Below are 17,695 nucleotides of genomic sequence, written 5' to 3'. Positions count from 1 at the left end.
AGTGCTCCGTGATTCCTAGTGCCAATGGTAAAAATTCGCACTAACCAGAAGGCGTAAAAATATACGCATGTGTATATATATCCTGAAGAATCCCCTCTCCACTCGGGTCTGGTCAAAGGAATAGCCGGGAAAGATAGAAGTCCTACGCCCTCATGTGGTGAAAGAATGGTCCAGCAGGTCAGAGAAATATCAATCTGGGTAAGCCTCCCCCTTCACAGGAGCTGACACAGGGATCACTTGGGGCTGTAAGAATTGAAGAAGCTCCTCACAGGAGACATAGGGAAGTACTCATAGTGTAGTAGGTAAGGCTTTATTATGAGAACATAGGTGCATAGTGAACAGAGTATTTGGCAAGTATGGATGAACACACTGACCCTTAAAGAATAAAGATGGCCGCCGGGCCTCCTCGTGGCACCGGCGGCTTAGTGTCAACGGCGTCCTGGGTCCCCACTGACGCGTTTCGTTCCACCTCTGAAGAAGTGCGTGCGCACGAAACGCGTCAGAGGGACCCAGGACACCGTTGACACTAAGCCGCCGGTGCCACGAGGAGGCCCGGCGGCCATCTTTATTCTTTAAGGGTCAGTGTGTTCATCCATACTTGGCAAATACTCTGTTCACTATGCACCTATGTTCTCATAATAAAGCCTTACCTACTACACTATGAGTACTTCCCTATGTCTCCTGTGAGGAGCTTCTTCAATTCTTACAGCCCCAAGTGATCCCTGTGTCAGCTCCTGTGAAGGGGGAGGCTTACCCAGATTGATATTTCTCTGACCTGCTGGACCATTCTTTCACCACATGAGGGCGTAGGACTTCTATCTTTCCCGGCTATTCCTTTGACCAGACCCGAGTGGAGAGGGGATTCTTCAGGATATATATACACATGCGTATATTTTTACGCCTTCTGGTTAGTGCGAATTTTTACCATTGGCACTAGGAATCACGGAGCACTCCTTTCATTGGACTGTGTTTTATTAATACTTTCTTACAACGCTGCATTTTTATATTTACTAGACTCTTGTTTGGACAGATTTCAGTGAGTTATTCCTAAAAATTTAAAGGCCTACAATAAAAAAACGACATATTTCCATGCAAAAAAATGGACCACTTTGAGCACAGAAATACTGACATAATCAGACTGCTAGGGAGGTTAATGTAAATTGTTCTCTGATTGGATGATGTAGAGATTGTGACATGGCCATCTTGCTTCTCCACCTTGTCCATTCAGCGAATGCTTTGCATTCGTTGAGAAAATGTGTTCTCTGAGTGACTGCCATGCCAAGCGAGTGACCTCCTGTGTTCACAATGCAGCAGGGCAGCTGCTCAGCATGGGATACGGAAGCAAGTGGAGATTACTGAAGAGGAAGTGCCTACTACTGTGATTTCCAGCTTCCACCCCACAGGTATGGCACATACTTTCATTGGTCCAAGGTGGACCAACATAACAATGTTAAAAAAACTTAGAAGAGGGCTTAGAACAGTAAGATCATGGGGGGGGGGGGGGGGGCAAGGGACACACTGTCCCTTGTTATAACATTTTTTTTACACTTGTGTACTTTTATTCCTTTAAATAATCAAAAGGGAGAAATAGACGCACACTGCTCACTTGAGCTGTTTGCCCATATATACAGTATTGTGCATAAGTTATAGGCAGTCATGAAAACAAATGCTGTAATTTAAGAACACTTTTAGAAATTGAAGGTTTTTGAAGGAACTCGGCAGGTAGGTTGTTCTAAATATCTTGGAGAACTAACCCCAGATCTTCTGTGGGTGTAGGCTGCCTCATATCCTTCTGTCTCTTCATGTAATCCCAGACAAACTCCATGATGTTAAGATCAGAGCTTTGTGGAGTCCACACCATCACTTCCAGAACTCCTTGTTCTTTACATTTAAGATACTGTAGCTCTTAATGACATTGACTGTGTGTTTGGTGGGGGGGGGGGGGGTTGTCCTGCTGCAGAGTACACTTGGGGCCAATCCCACGCCTCCCTGATGGTATGGCTTGATGGATAAGTATTTGCCTGCATTTCTTAGCATTCAGGACACCTTTGGTTGGGCAACATTGAGGACTGCAGACGCAGTGGTCCTCCAAGGAAACTTCATGCAGCAGATGACAGACACATCATGCTTGCTTCCCCTTGACATCGGAAGGTGTCCAGCGGTATCATTAGCACAGAACTGGCGGAAACCAGTGGGACCCAGGTACACCCATCTACTGTCCGGAGAAGTCTGGCCAGGAGTGGTTTTCACGGAATTAGAGAATTGAGGCCAAAAAGCCATACCTCCGACATGGAAGCAAAACTAAGCGACGTAACTATGCATGCAGACATAGGAAGTGGGGTGCAGAAAAATGGCAGCAGGTGCTCTGGATTTACAGGTCAAAATCTGAAATATTTGGCTGTAGCAAGAGGCAGTTTGTTTGCCAAAGGGCTGGAGAGCGGTACAATCAGGGTTGGACTGACAACTCATGGGGTCCCCGGGCAATAGGGGATCATGGGGCCCCTGTTTCCTTGCTCAAACTCAAAAAAGCCTATGAAAAAGGTACCAGGGGTATCTCATGGGGCCCCCTACTGACCCCGGGCCCTCGGGCAGCGCCCGAGTTTCCAAATGGTCAGTCCGCCCCTGGGTACAATAATGAGTGTCTGCAGGCAACAGTTAACCATGGTGGAGGTTCCTTGTAATTATGGGGCTGCATTTCTGCAAATGGAGTTGGAGATTTAATCAGGATCAATGGTGTCCTCAATGCTGAGAAATACAGGCAGATACTTATCCACCATGCCATACCAGCAAAGAGGCATGTGATTGGCCCCAGATTTATTCTGCAGTAGGACAACAACCCCAAACATACAGCCAATGTCATTAAAAACCATCTTCAGCGTAAAGAAGAAACAAGGAGTCCTGGAAGTGGTGGTTTGGCCCCCACAGAGCCCCGATCTCAACAACATGGAGCCTGTCTGGGAATACATGAAGATGCAGAAGGATCTGAGGCAGCCTTCATCCACAGAACATCTGGGGTTAGTTCTCCATGATATTTGGAACTGCTGAGTTCCTTCAAAAAACAAGAGTACCTAGAAGAATTGATGCTGTTTTAAAGGCAAAGGGTGGTCACACCAAATACTGATTCGATTTGAATTTCTCTTCTGTTCATTTACTTTTCATTTTGTTAATTGATAAAAAATAAACTATTCACACTCCTATTTCAGAAAGCATTCTTCATTTACAGCTCAATTCACAACTGCCTAGAGCGTTTGCACAGTATTGTATGTAGCAAAGAATACCTGCTTACCTTACTCACTACTTCATTTGAAAGTGTTCTTTCAGTAGAATACATATCAAAAGTTTCCTTTTTTCTTTTTTTTTTTTAACTCCTCCACAATCTGTTATTGTAGTAGAACCCGAGCGCTGTCAGTGGTTCCACTACGAAAGCGGAGACTCGGCTTCTCCTGTTCTCTATTCCTTACATCAGTGTCTCCATCCGGTGGCACAAAGTGTAATTACACGGCACTGTTCATTAATCAGTAGCATGTGTATGGGGCAGTGATCCAGCTGGCTGAGTCAGTGCAATGATTTGTTATGTGGAATAGAAGTCATATATTGAGAAATCACACAACTATATTTACTAAACAATAAAGTGATTCAAAGAGGCGGAGGTTTAGCTATGAGTTTTTAATTGAATGTAATTATGTTGTAGTATGAAGCTTTTAAAATATTAAAGCCTAAGTTTAGTTAAAGTTTATCAGCACAAGGGACAGTATTTACACTAAATAAGAAGCATCCCTTGTGCTGGCGGCTGCTCTCTGGGGGCTCGTTCACACCAGGGGCGGACTGACCATTTGGAAACTCGGGCATCGCCCGAGGGCCCGGGGTCAGTAGGGGGCCCCATGAGATGCCCCTGGTACCTTTTTCATAGGCTTTTTTGAGTTTGGGCAAGGACACAGGGGCCCCATGATCCCCTATTGCCCGGGGGCCCCATGAGTTGTCAGTCCACCCCTGGTTCACACTTAACTGTTTTTCCAACTCTTGCCAAACGCCCCTATTGTGTTTGACAAGCGTTGGTCCGGTGTCTGCGGATCGTTTTTAACGCTCCGCAAATGCTGCATGCGCGGTTTAGCGGAGGTTGCTAGGTGTTTGCCAAGCGTTAAAAATGCCCCACAAATGCCTATAATGAAGTTTGAATGGTGTTAACCCTTTGAGGACCGTAAGGTTTTGGAACGCCAAAAGAATAATTTTTTTTTGTTTTTAAAGTTCGTACACTTCAGTTGCTGTAACTAAGCCATTTAATGAAATAATTGGCAAAAAGCTAGATGCACTTGTTAAGAACTAATATTTTGACTCAAACCAAAAAAAAAAAAAAAGAGTTTTAAGTTCTTAATCAGATGATACACGTAATTACAAACATGGGACAAATACGTCCCTTGGTCCTCAAAGGGTTAACGCTCCGCAAACGCCACGCAACCGCGTCTCAAACGCCGGCAAGGCGTTTGCGGAGAGGCACCATAGACTTGAATAGGAGACTTCAACTCCTCCTGACTCGACCAGAGGCATCCGTTTTGCTAACACTCTCGTTTGAACAGCACCATGTGCTGAAATGTGCAGAATTTTCCCAGGCGTTTGAGAAACGGTAAAAACGCTTCCCAAACACCTGTCTGCCGATTGGTAACAAGGCTAGTGTGAACGTAGCCTAAGTTGAAATCTTCAGTCCCCTGTTCCCCCTTCCCTACACATGCAGCGATAATCTGCTGGTGCTGCGGCGGTTAATACGAGCAACTGAACCTGTCACAGGCACTTGTCAAGAGTGCCGACTGTACCTGTCCTTCTGCCCGCCTCCTCCATTCATAGAAGCCGTAATATAGCTTCCAGCATTAAAGCGCTCTATGAATGGAGGAGGTCAACCTTTAATTTATCAGTCTGTCCTCCATTAATAAAGCACTTTTTTATTTTGGGAACCCATAGTACAGCTTCTATGAATGGAGGACAGACAGGTGAATGAAAGGTTCTCCTCCATTCATAGAGTACTTTTCATTGGTGGAAGCTATAGTACAGCTTCTATGAATGGAGGGGAGGGGGGAGTGTCAGGACAAATCTGATCATTGGAGGAGAGCAGGCTGAGTTCCAAGCACAGCTAGAGAACTGGCCATGCTGTGCTGTCATGCCTAGTGTGGTCAGTTTTTAAATAGGAAAGCAGAGGGACTGGCAGGAACACCAGGGATTTCACACAAAGGAAGCAACACAAAGAGAACAGGATACATTTCATACAAGTACATGGTACAGCAGGCGCATATCAGAAATGTTGGGTCTACATATTCCTTAAGTATTTTGTTATTTAACTACTTGAGCTCACTCCTGGAAACCCTTCATGGACCGGAGCAGCTTTTATATTTGAACTATGGACCTGTTGATGGGACAATAACTTTATCATTAGTTATGATGTTGAATTCTTTTTACATTAACATTATAACATTATTAGAATTATAGTTCCCTTGGAAAGCAAAGTTTGTTAAATCTGAAGTTATGGATTCTAAAATATTTTTATGTATTTTTTTTTTTTTAAATTAAGGGATATCTAATTCCAATAAATACATGCAGTATATTGCAGTTTACCAGTCCTTGGGATGTGATGGTTGCATTAGTTTTCAATTTTCATGCTAACAGCATTATCAGCAAGGACAGAAAATTCCTTTTTCAAGAAATGAAGTGTCCTTGTCACTTCTTGTGAATTGAATTTTATATCAGTGTTATCTTCCTTCTAAGCATTTTTATAAAAACTATTGATTCCCTCTCCACCTTGTAATGGACATGAATAGAGGAAGACGTGTTTGTAGTCCTCCTTACAGATACAGTGGAGTGAGTGGGCGGAGCCACCTTTAAGAAGTGTGCTTTGCTCAGGATTACCAGGTATAATTAAAGAGAAGGTGGAAAAAAGGAAAGTAATGTCTTAAGTAAGTAACCACATCTGAGGACTGGTGATCTGCCATATGTGAAATCTCTGTTCTTGGTTTCAGATTTAACAAAGGGTTAGTATTATGTTGACTATGAACTGCATTTACATTTGTGAGGTTGCTGGAGCTCCCAATATGTGACTGTTAAGGACTGACTGGCGGTAGCCTCTAGCGACCCACAGGACGGAATCCCTCAGGGTGCGGAATCTAAGCCTCAGTCTGCTGTTTCACCAGAGCCACTGATGGTGGGGATGGACTTGAAGCAGCCTGAGACCAGGTCGCGACCCCCAAGTTCAACCAGCTGTGGTAGAGGTGGATTTGCCAGTGGTAGGTAACAAGTGAGAGCCAGACGTGAAGAGGTAGTGTGTAACGTAGTCAGACAGGCCAGGTCGGTAACGGCAAAGGCAGACGGTACAGATCAGCAGGCAAAAGGATAAACGGGTCACAGACCAGGTTCAGCAACAGGAGGTCAGGTAAATAGGAGAAATCAGAAGAATGGTCAGACAAGCCAGGGATCAGGGCAGGAGAGAGTCACGATAATCCGGGTCAGGCAGGTTCGGCAACAAAGGCAATCTCAGGTACTAGGAACAGGAACACAGGAATAAGACCATACGGCAATGTGAACATTGCAAGAGCTGGTTTAAATAGCCCGCCCGGCACTGACAGGCGCGCCTGGGTCCTAGTGCCTGCCAGCACTGTCATTGGTGACAGGCGCGCCTGGGTCCTAGTGCCCGCCTGCCTCTGTCTTGTCGGAATCCTACGCATGTGCAGATTCATGCGTCGTGGCGATCTTCTCGTTCCCTGACATTGACAATCAAAGACAAGGAGAGTGTTTAACCACTTCATGTCTGGACACTTTCACCCCCGTCCAGTCCAGGCCAATTTTCAGCTTTCAGCGCTGTCACACTTTGAATGACAATTGCGCAGTCATGCAACACTGTACCCATATGAATTTTTTTGCATTTTTTTGAGACAGATAAAACTTTCTTTTGGTGGTATTTATTCACCGCTGGGATTTTTTTTTTTTTTTGCTATATAAATGAAAAAAGTCCAAAAATTTTGAAAAAGTGTTTTTCTTATAAAATTTTGCAAATAATATTTCATCATAAATCTTGGCCAAAAATTATTCAGTTATCTTTTTAGTAAAAAAAAAAATAACCCAAATTCGTTTACAACCAAAAAATATAATTTTTTAAAAAAAATTTACATTTTTTTTTATTTTTATATATATATTTTTTTTTTCCTACATACTCTCACCCTAGCAGTACAGTGTCGCCATGGTGACACTGTACTACTTGTGGGAGGTGATTATTTATTTTATTTATTTTTTTTACACTGATTGCTTTTACACCCATAAAGGCTTTATTTTTTTATATTATTATTTTTTGTTTTTTTTTTTACTACATACTGTCACCCTAGCAGTACAAGTGTCACCATGGTGACAAAGATTTTTTTTACACTGATTGCTTTTACACCCATAAAGCCTGTAAAAGCAATCATTTCTACTTCTCTCTGGCTGCATTCTTGCAGCCATTGAGAAATACTGTCTGAGCTGTAATTGGTCACAGCTTGTCACATGTTACAAGGCTGCTGTGAATAGCCCTGTACCATGTGACCTCTGTGATCATTCACAGATTTCACACATAGTAAGCAATGATGTCAGAAGTGACATCTTGCTTACTACTCTGCATGTGATCACTGATTGGCCAATGTCCAGAGGACACAGCGGGCACCGGATCGTGGTGCTGCGCGCTCCCAGGGAGCGCACACAGTCTAAAATGGCGGGCGCCGTTTATGAACGGCAACCCGCCCCTGGACTGCCACTGTCCGGCCGTTTATATACAGCGGCCTTTCCCTAGAGTTTCTTTTCCGTACATTTTTAGCATTAGATGTACAGTGCAGTATTCATACTGTAATTCTTATTTAACTACCAAAGATTTTGAAGAATCAGCTACTTGTTTACCTCGACTGCTAATTCCAGCTGAACTCCAAGAAAACTAAAAGTCCTCATTTGCAGTGGGGCTGTGCCCACTCTGCAAGACTTAACTTCCTATTTGTGCAGGGGGTACCGGAAATGAACGTACCCTGCGTCTTCATGCCCAATGCAGGGCTCTAGGCCCTGCATCAGTCTTGATGATGCCAGAAGACCTAGTCCTGCTGAAGTTCTGGGGAAAAGACTGTGGAGGCTGGTCTTGCAGTACAGGGGCGCCTTGCAGCAAGTATTCAAACACCATTCACTTTTTTAAATTTTGGTATGTTTGCAGCCTGATACTACAGTTGTTTAAATTAATTTTTTCTCATTAATCTACACTCCATGCCCCATAATGACAAAGTGAAATCAGAATTTTAGAAATGTTTTTGAATTTATTAAAAAGAAAAAAAATGAAATATCACAAGTAAGTAAGTATTCAGACCCTTTGCTACAACACTTGAAAATTAGCTCAGGGGCCTCCCATTTCTCTTGATCGTTGCTGAGATGTTTCTACACCCTGATTGGAGCTCACCTGTGGTAAATTAAATTGATTGGACATGATCTGGAAAGGTACACACCTCCTCTATAAAAGACTTCATAGCTGACAATGCATACTGTATCAGAGCAAAAACCATGCAGTCAATGGAACTGCCTCCAGAGCTCAGAGACAGATTTATTGCAAGGCACAGATCTGAGGAAGGCTACAAAAACAATTCTGCTGCACTGAAGGTTCCCAAGACCACAGTGGCCTCCATAATTCTCCAATGGAAAAAAAATGAATTTAAAAACAACTGTAGTATCATGCGGCAACATAACAAAATTGAAAAAAGTGAGGGTGATCTGAATACTTTATGAATGTTCTGTATTTCGTACAGTTTTTGGACACGAGTCTCAAAGTCTAGGCTAACTAACTACTTTGAATGCTGGCAAACCTTGGTAAGTTAACATGATTTTCTCCTATTTAAAGGGTCAGTTAACCTTCAGGTCCCATGCACACTGTGTGTTTAGCCTGGTGGCTACGGTGTTGAGGTGTGGCTAGCAGGCATTGTTGCACAGTCCACAGGTGAGAGGCTGACGGCTGCTGTGGCTGAATGGGGCTGGATGGTGCACCAAGTGCTGCTAAACTTTAGGGCAGGGCTTAACATTTCTAGTCCAGACCTACTAGCCAGGCACACACCTTACTCACCACCAGTTGCCCCACCCAACCTTGCCCGGGTATGCCTTCAACCCCACCTCCAACCACGCCCCCTTAAAGTTTATGAAATTACATTTTTCTTTAGAATAAAGAGTCCAAAATATAAAACTGTATACAGTAATGTATATCCCCCTCCCCTGTACTCTATTATAGTGATATGACATGTATACAGTAATTTATATCCCCCCTCCCCTGTACTCCATTATAGTGATATGACGTGTATACAGTAATGTAAATCCCCCCCTTCCCTGTACTCCATTATAGTGATATGACATGTATACAGTAATGTATATCCCCCCTTCCCTGTACTTCATTATATTGATATGACATGTATACAGTAATGTATATCCCCCCTCCCCTGTACTCCATTATAGTGATATGACATGTATACAGTAATGTATATCCCCCTCCCCTGTACTCCATTATAGTGATATGACATGTATACAGTAATGTATATCCCCCCTCCCCTGTACTCCATTATAGTGATATGACATGTATACAGTAATGTATATCCCCCCCTCCCCTGTACTCCATTATAGTGATATGACATGTATACAGTAATGTAAATCTCCCCTCCCCTGTACTCCATTATAGTGATATGACATGTATACAGTAATGTATATCCCCCTCCCCTGTACTCCATTATAGTGATATGACATGTATACAGTAATGTATATCCCCCCTCCCCTGTACTCCATTATAGTGATATGACATGTATACAGTAATGTATATCCCCCCCTCCCCTGTACTCCATTATAGTGATATGACATGTATACAGTAATGTATATCCCCCTCCCCTGTACTCCATTATAGTGATATGACATGTATACAGTAATGTATATCCCCCTCCCCTGTACTCTATTATAGTGATATGACATGTATACAGTAATGTATATCCCCCCTCCCCTGTACTTCATTATATTGATATGACGTGTATACAGTAATGTATATCCCCCTCCCCTGTACTCCATTATAGTGATATGACGTGTATACAGTAAGGTAAATCCCCCCTCCCCTGTACTCCATTATAGTGATATGACGTGTATACAGTAATGTATATCCCCCCTCCCCTGTACTCCATTATAGTGATATGACGTGTATACAGTAATGTATATCCCCCCTCCCCTGTACTCCATTATAGTGATATGACGTGTATACAGTAAGGTAAATCCCCCCTCCCCTGTACTCCATTATAGTGATATGACGTGTATACAGTAATGTATATCCCCCCTCCCCTGTACTCCATTATAGTGATATGACGTGTATACAGTAATGTATATCCCCCCTCCCCTGTACTCCATTATAGTGATATGACATGTATACAGTAATGTATATCCCCCTCCCCTGTACTCCATTATAGTGATATGACATGTATACAGTAATGTATATCCCCCTCCCCTGTACTCCATTATAGTGATATGACATGTATACAGTAATGTATATCCCCCTCCCCTGTACTCCATTATAGTGATATGACGTGTATACAGTAATGTATATCCCCGTTCCCCTGTACTCCATTATAGTGATATGACGTGTATACAGTAATGTATATCCCCCCTCCCCTGTACTTCATTATATTGATATGACGTGTATACAGTAATGTATATCCCCCCCTCCCCTGTACTCCATTATAGTGATATGACGTGTATACAGTAATGTATATCCCCCCTCCCCTGTACTCCATTATAGTGATATGACGTGTATACAGTAATGTATATCCCCCCTCCCCTGTACTCCTGTGGACAGTGTACCTGCTACCTTCACCTAAACACCAGTGCTTCTTGTTCAGAGGGTACACACCCAGTAGGCGTGGGGCCTTAGAGATAGCTGAAGCCTAGTGAGCTGAGCCAGCACGGGACTTCTTAGACGTATTGGCTGTTCCAGCAGCTAGAGGTTGCAACTTCTATCATTTTAAAACCAGAAAATCAAGAAGGGAGAGTGGAATCTCTCATAATGACCACATCAGGTGTGCAGTCTCCGGGACACAAGCATAGAGATCTCAGAAATCATGTACCAGATAGATATCGGAAGCTGTCAAATGGTTTAAGCTTCCCAAAAATGAAATTTTAGTTTTGAGATGGAGACCCCGTTATCATCATTGGACATCTGACATATTTATTACAGATACTTGTATGGTGGTGTCAATTTACACAGCGCTTTACATATATATTGTACATTCACATCAGTCCCTAACCCTCAAGGGGTGTACAATCTAAGGTCCCTAACTCACATTCATACATACACATACTGGGGACAATTTAGACAGGAGCCAATGAACCTACTATAGCAGCATTATCTTCTCCTGGCAGTAAAGGAGCCAGTTGTTGTGGCCCAGCATGCCCCTATAGCTTCATCTGCTCTATACGCAGGCTTGGTTCCAGCTGTTCTAATTGTACAGTTAGCGCTATGCTTTTATTTTGTTATAGGCAGCTTTGTTTTTACCAGACTTGTTTTTACTGCTTTTGCTCTGTGTCACGCCTGCATTGAGCTTGTAATGCTAAGCACCCTCTTCCCACCCTTTTGTAAACCGTTGTGTTACAGTGTATTTCAACACGGTAGGTTGCTCCGAGCCACTTGGAATGAAATCCTTCCTGATCCCCGATAAGCAAATAACCGCATCCAGCGTGTACAAGACCTGGGGCATCGATGCGTTTACCTGGCACCCACACTACGCCCGCCTGGATAAGATAGGGAAGAGCAATGCCTGGACTGCCATGGAGAATAGCCAGTCACAATGGTTACAGGTACGTGAATATCACTGTCATACCATGGATGGTGGTGTTTTTGTAATACACAATTCCCATTACTCAGTGTTTCTTGTCAAAGTATAGTAGCCATATAGAATTTTATACCCTTATACCCCCTTCCTGTCCAGGCCAATTTTCAGCTTTCAGCGCTGTCGCACTTTGAATGGCAATTGCGCGGTCATGCAACATTGTACCCATATGAAATTTTTATCATTTTTTTCACACAAATAGAGCTTTCTTTTGGTGGTATTTAGTCACCACTGGGGGTTTTATTTTTTGCACTATAAATGAAAAAAAGAAAACATTTTGAAGAAAAAATGTTTTCTTTGTTTCTATTATAGCACTGATGGGCACTGACGTGGCACTGAAGGGCACTAATAGGTAGCACTGAAGGGCACTGACTGGCAGCACTGACAGGCACAGATTGGCAGCACTGAAGGGCAGCACTGATGGGCACTGAAGGGAAGCACTGATGGGCACTGAAGGGAAGCACTGATGGGCACTGATATGTGGCACTGAAGGGCACTGACTGGCAGCACTGACGGGCAACACTGTTGGGCACTTTTGAGGCTGCACTGATTATCAGTGCAGATGTATGCTTTGAAGGTTGTCGGTTACCAGCAGTACTTTCCTCACGCTGTGACATTTTTTACAAATATGTGAAAAGTGTGGCGGGCATTTGTATTCAGCCCCCTTTACTCTGATACCCCTAGCTAAAATCTAGTGGAACCAGTTGCCTTCAGGAGTCGCCTAACTAGTAAATAGAGTTCACCTGTGTGTAATTTAATCTCAGTATAACTGCTTGCCCTCCAGAGGATTTACCCCTTCCCGAGCAGGCCATTTTTTGCAATTCGATGCTGCGTTACTTTAACTGACAATTGCGCAGTCATGCAATGCTGTACGTAAATGAAATTTATGTTCTTCTTTCCCACAAATAGAGCTTTCTTTCAGTGGTATTTGATCACCTTTGCGGTTTTTATCTTTTGTGCTGTAAACAAAAAAGGCCGACAATTTTGACTTTTTTGCTATCAAACATATCCAGAAAATAATCAAATTTCTTCATAAATTTAGGCCAAAATGTATTCTTCTACATGTCTTTGCTAAAAAGAAATCCCAATATATGTAAATTAATTGGTTTACGTGAAAGTTATAGCGTCCACAAATGGCGGTACTGGAATGTTTTTTTTTTTTTTTTTAAATGATACTAGTAATGGTGGCGATCAGCGACTTACTGCGGGACTTCGGTGGGCATTCTGACATTGGGGGGGAACTGACTAACTGCCACTGACATCCCCAGTGACACTAATACAGTGATCAGTGCTAATAAAAAGCACTGACACTGTACTAATGACACTGGGCAGGAAGGGGTTAACATCTGGGGTGATCAAAGGTTTAACTGTGTGTGTCTTACTAAGGAAACATACTGCTGTGTATTTATGTGCAGAGAAATACACAGCAGCAGGTTACTGCAGGCAGGAGAGAGACCTGCATTGTTTACACACAGATTTCTCCCCTGTCAGGGATGCTCTGTGATCGCTGGGTACCGGTGGGGAATTTCTGTCCAGGACCCGGTGATCAACATCTGCAGCTGCCAATGGTAGCGCGGGTAGGGTGGCGCGCGTGCCTCCTCCCCGGAAATGCAAAATCACGTATATATACATGATTTTGCACAGCCCTGCCGACCTGTAGCAGTAGTTTGCTATAGGGCGGTAGGGAAGGGGTTAAATACAGCTGTTCTGTGAAGCCCTCAGAAGTTCATTAGAGAACATTAGTGAACAAACAGCATCATGAAGGCCAAGGAACACACCAGACAGGTCAGGGATAAAAAGATCTGGACAAGTTTAATGCAGGGTTAGGTATGAAAAAATATCCCAAGCTTTGAACATCTCACGGAGCAATGTTCAATCCATCATCCGAAAATGGAAAGAGTACGGCACAGCTGCAAACCTACCAAGACGTGGCCGTCCACCCAAACTGACAGGCTGGGCAAGGAGAGCATTAATCAGAGAAGCAGCCAAGAGGCCAATGGGAACGCTGGAGGAGCTGCAAAGATCCACAGCTCAGGTGAGAGAATCTGTCCACAGGACAACTATTAGACATGCACTCCACAAATATGGCCTTTATGGAAGAGTGGCAAGAAGAAAGCCATTGTTGAAAGAAAGCCATAAAAAGTCCCATTTGCAGTTTGCGGGAAGCCATGTGGGGGACACAGAAAACATGTGGAAGAAGGGGCTCTGGTCAGATGAGACCAAAATTGAACTTTTTGGCCTAAAAGCAAAACTCTGTGTGGTGGAAAACGAACACTGCACATCACCCTGAACACCATCCCTACCGTGAAACATGGTGGTGGCAGCATCATGTTGTGGGGATGCTTTTCTCCAGCAGGGACAGGGAAACTGGTCAGAGTTGATGGGAAGATGGATGGAGCCAAATACAGGGCAATCTTAGAAGAAAACCTGTTAGAGTCTGCAAAAGACTTGAGACTGGGGCGGAGGTTCACCTTCCAGCAGGACAACGATCCAAAGCATACAGCCAGAGCTACAATGGAATGGTTTAGATCAAAGCATATTCATGTGTTAGAATGGCCCAGTCATAGTCCAGACCTAAATCCAATTGAGAATCTGTGGCAAGGCTTGAAAATTGCTGTTCACAGATGCTCTCCATCCAATCTGACAGAGCTTGAGCGATTCTGCAAAGAAGAATGGGCAGAGATGTCCCTCTCTAGATGTGCAAAGCTGGTAGAGACGTCCCCAAAAAGACTTGCAGCTGGAATTGCAGCAAAAAGTGGTTCTACAAAGTATTGACTCCGGGGGGGCTGATTACAAATGCCGCCAAACTTTTCACGTATTTATTTGTAAAAAATTTTGAAAACCGTTTATCATTTTCCTTCCACTTCACAATTATGTGCCACTTTGTGTTGGTCTATCACATAAAATCCCAATAAAATACATTTATGTTTTTGTTTGTAACATGACAAAATGTGGAAAATTTCAAAGGGTATGAATAGTTTTTCAAGGCACTGTATAATGTTTGGCAGATATAAGTAATTTTCTAGCAAAAAATAATGCTTTAAACCTGTAAACAAAAAGTGCTATAAAATGCTTGGTCAGAAATAATAACAAATCATCTGCAAATAGGGCTCATTTATGAGTCTGATTTGAACAAGCGGCTCCCTGAATATTTGGATCATCCAAAAAGTGTAAATTTTATCCTTTAATTTGTGTATTTTATAACCATACAAAAATGACATTCCTGGTACAAAGTATTGCAGAGTAAGGCCCTTTCCTCATGGGCCGGGCTGTAATAGAAGTCCGCTTGCTGAGCGGGGGATCTGTCGGCTAATTCCCACTGAGTAGGTGGATGGCTGGTCCATGTCCGCTCCACCTATACAGAGTAGACACGGACACAGCCCACTCTCCTCTATGGGCAGTTAGATGTAAACGGACCACCTGTCCATTTACACTCGAATGCCATCTAGACAGAAGCGCAACGGATCCCCGTCTGTCAGTTATTAGCGGATCGGCTTGGATGTAGGTTCAAAGAGGAGAATGGAGGGTCTGATTGGGTCTGCCTAAAAAAACTGACAGGTGGACCCCATTGGTCTGCTCGTGTGAAAGTGGCTTTATTTATCAATAAAATAAAGGCTTGTTTGTTCATTTTTCTTTTTTTCTTTTTTTTCTTTTCTTTTTTTTCTTTTCTTTTTTTCTTTTCTTTTTTTTTCTTATCTTTTTTCTTTTCTTTTTTTCTTTTTCTTTTCTTTTTTTTCTTATCTTTTTTCTTTTTTTTTCTGATCTTTTTTTCTTTCCTTTTTTTTTTCTGATCTTTTTTCTTTTTTTTTTTTGTTAAACACTACAAACAAATAAAGTTTAAATATATGAATACAAAAGCTAAGTGGGAGAATTATTGAGGCCAATTACATATCCCCCCATGGAATGACCCGTATGCTCTGTAGCCAGTCTATTTTTGTTTATCAGCTGGCGTTTTCATTGTACCCTTTACAGATTGTCGGAGGTTGAACAGTCTGTGTTTCCTCTTATTATCATCAACCTCAATAAATAACTGTACTGTGTTTTGCCAGCATATAATAGGTTACCGCACGGGTCAATGAGCAATGAACACAGATTCTGGAGGGTTGGGCTGCAAAGATGACAAGATAATTGATTAGAATGAAGTGTGATATTGTATACCGTGTACTGATGTGTTCTGTACAATGAATGGCTTCCAACTGTCTGATCATAAGGCAGAGTTTATGTGGGAAAGGGTGAGGGGAGTTCTCAGAGTGACTGCTTTAGCAGTTGTAGTAATTAAGTCATTCAGCTGTTTTCTGTCTTCACTTCTAACAGTTTCACACATATAAATGATGGATGGTAATCTGGACCCCTGACAAGACCCGCTGCTCCCACTCACATCTGTGAGAGTCTGCTAATTTCAATTAAGGACGGTCTGCAAAATACAGTGGAATAATGCTGCGTGCTAATTTAAATCCTACTTTTACCTTACCCACTTGCCCTACTGAGGGCCCCCCCCCCCTTCCTGACCAGGCCATTTGTTGCGTTATGGCGCTGCGTTACTTTAACTGACAATTGCTCAGTCATGCAACGTTGCACCCAAATAAAATTACATACTTTTTTCCCACAAATTGAGATTTCTTTCGGTGGTATTTGATTGCCTGTGCATTTTTTTAAATTTTTTGCGCTATGAAAAAAAAGACTGACAATTTTGAAAAAAAAAAAACACTCTTTTTTGATTTTTCTTAAAATTAAATAATCTAATTTCATCATAAATTTAGGACAAAATGTATTCTGCTACATACCTTTGCCAAAAAAAAAAATCCCAATACGTGTAAACTAATTGTTTTACGTGAAAGTTATAGTGTACAAATGGCGGTATAGATACCGGAATGTTTTTTTTTTTCACTAGTAATGGCAGCAATCAGCGACTTATGCCTGGACTGCGACGGGCATTCTGGCACTGGGGGGAACTGACTTGGCGTCACTGACACCAATAAAGTGATTAGTGCTAAAAAAAAAAAAAAGCACTGACACTGTACTAACGCACTGAACAGGAAGGGGTTAACATGAGGGGCGATCAAAGGTCTAACTGTGTGTGCTGGGTGTGTTTTACTATGGGGTGTGTGTTTGTTCTTCACTGTAATCACACTGCTTTGTATGGCTGTGCTGTGCACAGCCATGCAAAGCAGTGTGCATGAGCTGACAGGGAGGAGAACTGTTTTTTGTTTACAAACAGTTCTCACCGTCGGAGATGCTTGGCAATCACCTGGTGCCAGCGAGTAATCACTGGCCGGGACCCGGTGATTGCCAGCTGTGGCCGCAAATAGCAGCGCGGGTAGGGTGCACACCCCCTACCCGTAAATTCAAAATCACATATATACGTGATTTTGCGGACCCATGCCACCCTGTAGCAGTATATCTGCTACATGGCGGTCAAGAAGTGGTTAAAGTGGGACTTTACTCAACATTTTGCATCAAAACATCAACGTTTTGCAGCGATTGCCATGTAATTTGGAATCGTGGGTAGAATCACGGCGATTGTGCCCATGATTCCAAATTGCAAAGCGGGAATGGTGCCTTAGGAGCGCTGTTGTTAACCACTTGCCCTCCAGAGGATTTACCCCCCTTCCTGACCAGGCCATTTTTTGCTATGCGGCACTGCAGTATTTTAACTGACAATTGCGCGTTCATGCAACGCTGCACCCATATTAAATTTATGTCCCTTTTTTCCCACAAATAGAGATTTCTTTTTGTGGTATTTGATCACTTCAGCTTTTTTTATATTTTGCGCTATAAACAACAAAAGACAATTTTGAAGAAAAAAAACTTTT

General features: G+C 42.8%; 1 protein-coding gene across 2 annotated transcripts in view; it reads left to right on the top strand.

Moving 5' to 3' along the window:
• MFGE8 (milk fat globule EGF and factor V/VIII domain containing) overlaps positions 1 to 17,695 on the top strand; it is a 148,900-nt gene that overhangs the window by 100,764 nt on the left and 30,441 nt on the right. Inside the window, exon 8 of one of the 2 annotated variants that reach the window (XM_089687672.1) lies at positions 11,648 to 11,850. In XM_089687672.1, the coding sequence (XP_089543798.1) occupies positions 11,648 to 11,850 (203 nt within the window). The remainder of the gene's footprint in view (positions 1 to 11,647; positions 11,851 to 17,695) is intronic. The other variant, XM_089687673.1, reaches the window with a different exon arrangement.

The sequence above is a fragment of the Staurois parvus genome, unplaced genomic scaffold (assembly GCF_062004578.1).
Source record: "Staurois parvus isolate SC_StPar_1 unplaced genomic scaffold, SC_StPar_1.0 ptg000432l, whole genome shotgun sequence".
Taxonomy (NCBI): Eukaryota; Metazoa; Chordata; class Amphibia; order Anura; family Ranidae; genus Staurois; species Staurois parvus.
The sequence above is the reverse complement of the archived record's forward strand: the minus strand, read 5'-3'. Positions and strand labels throughout refer to the sequence as shown.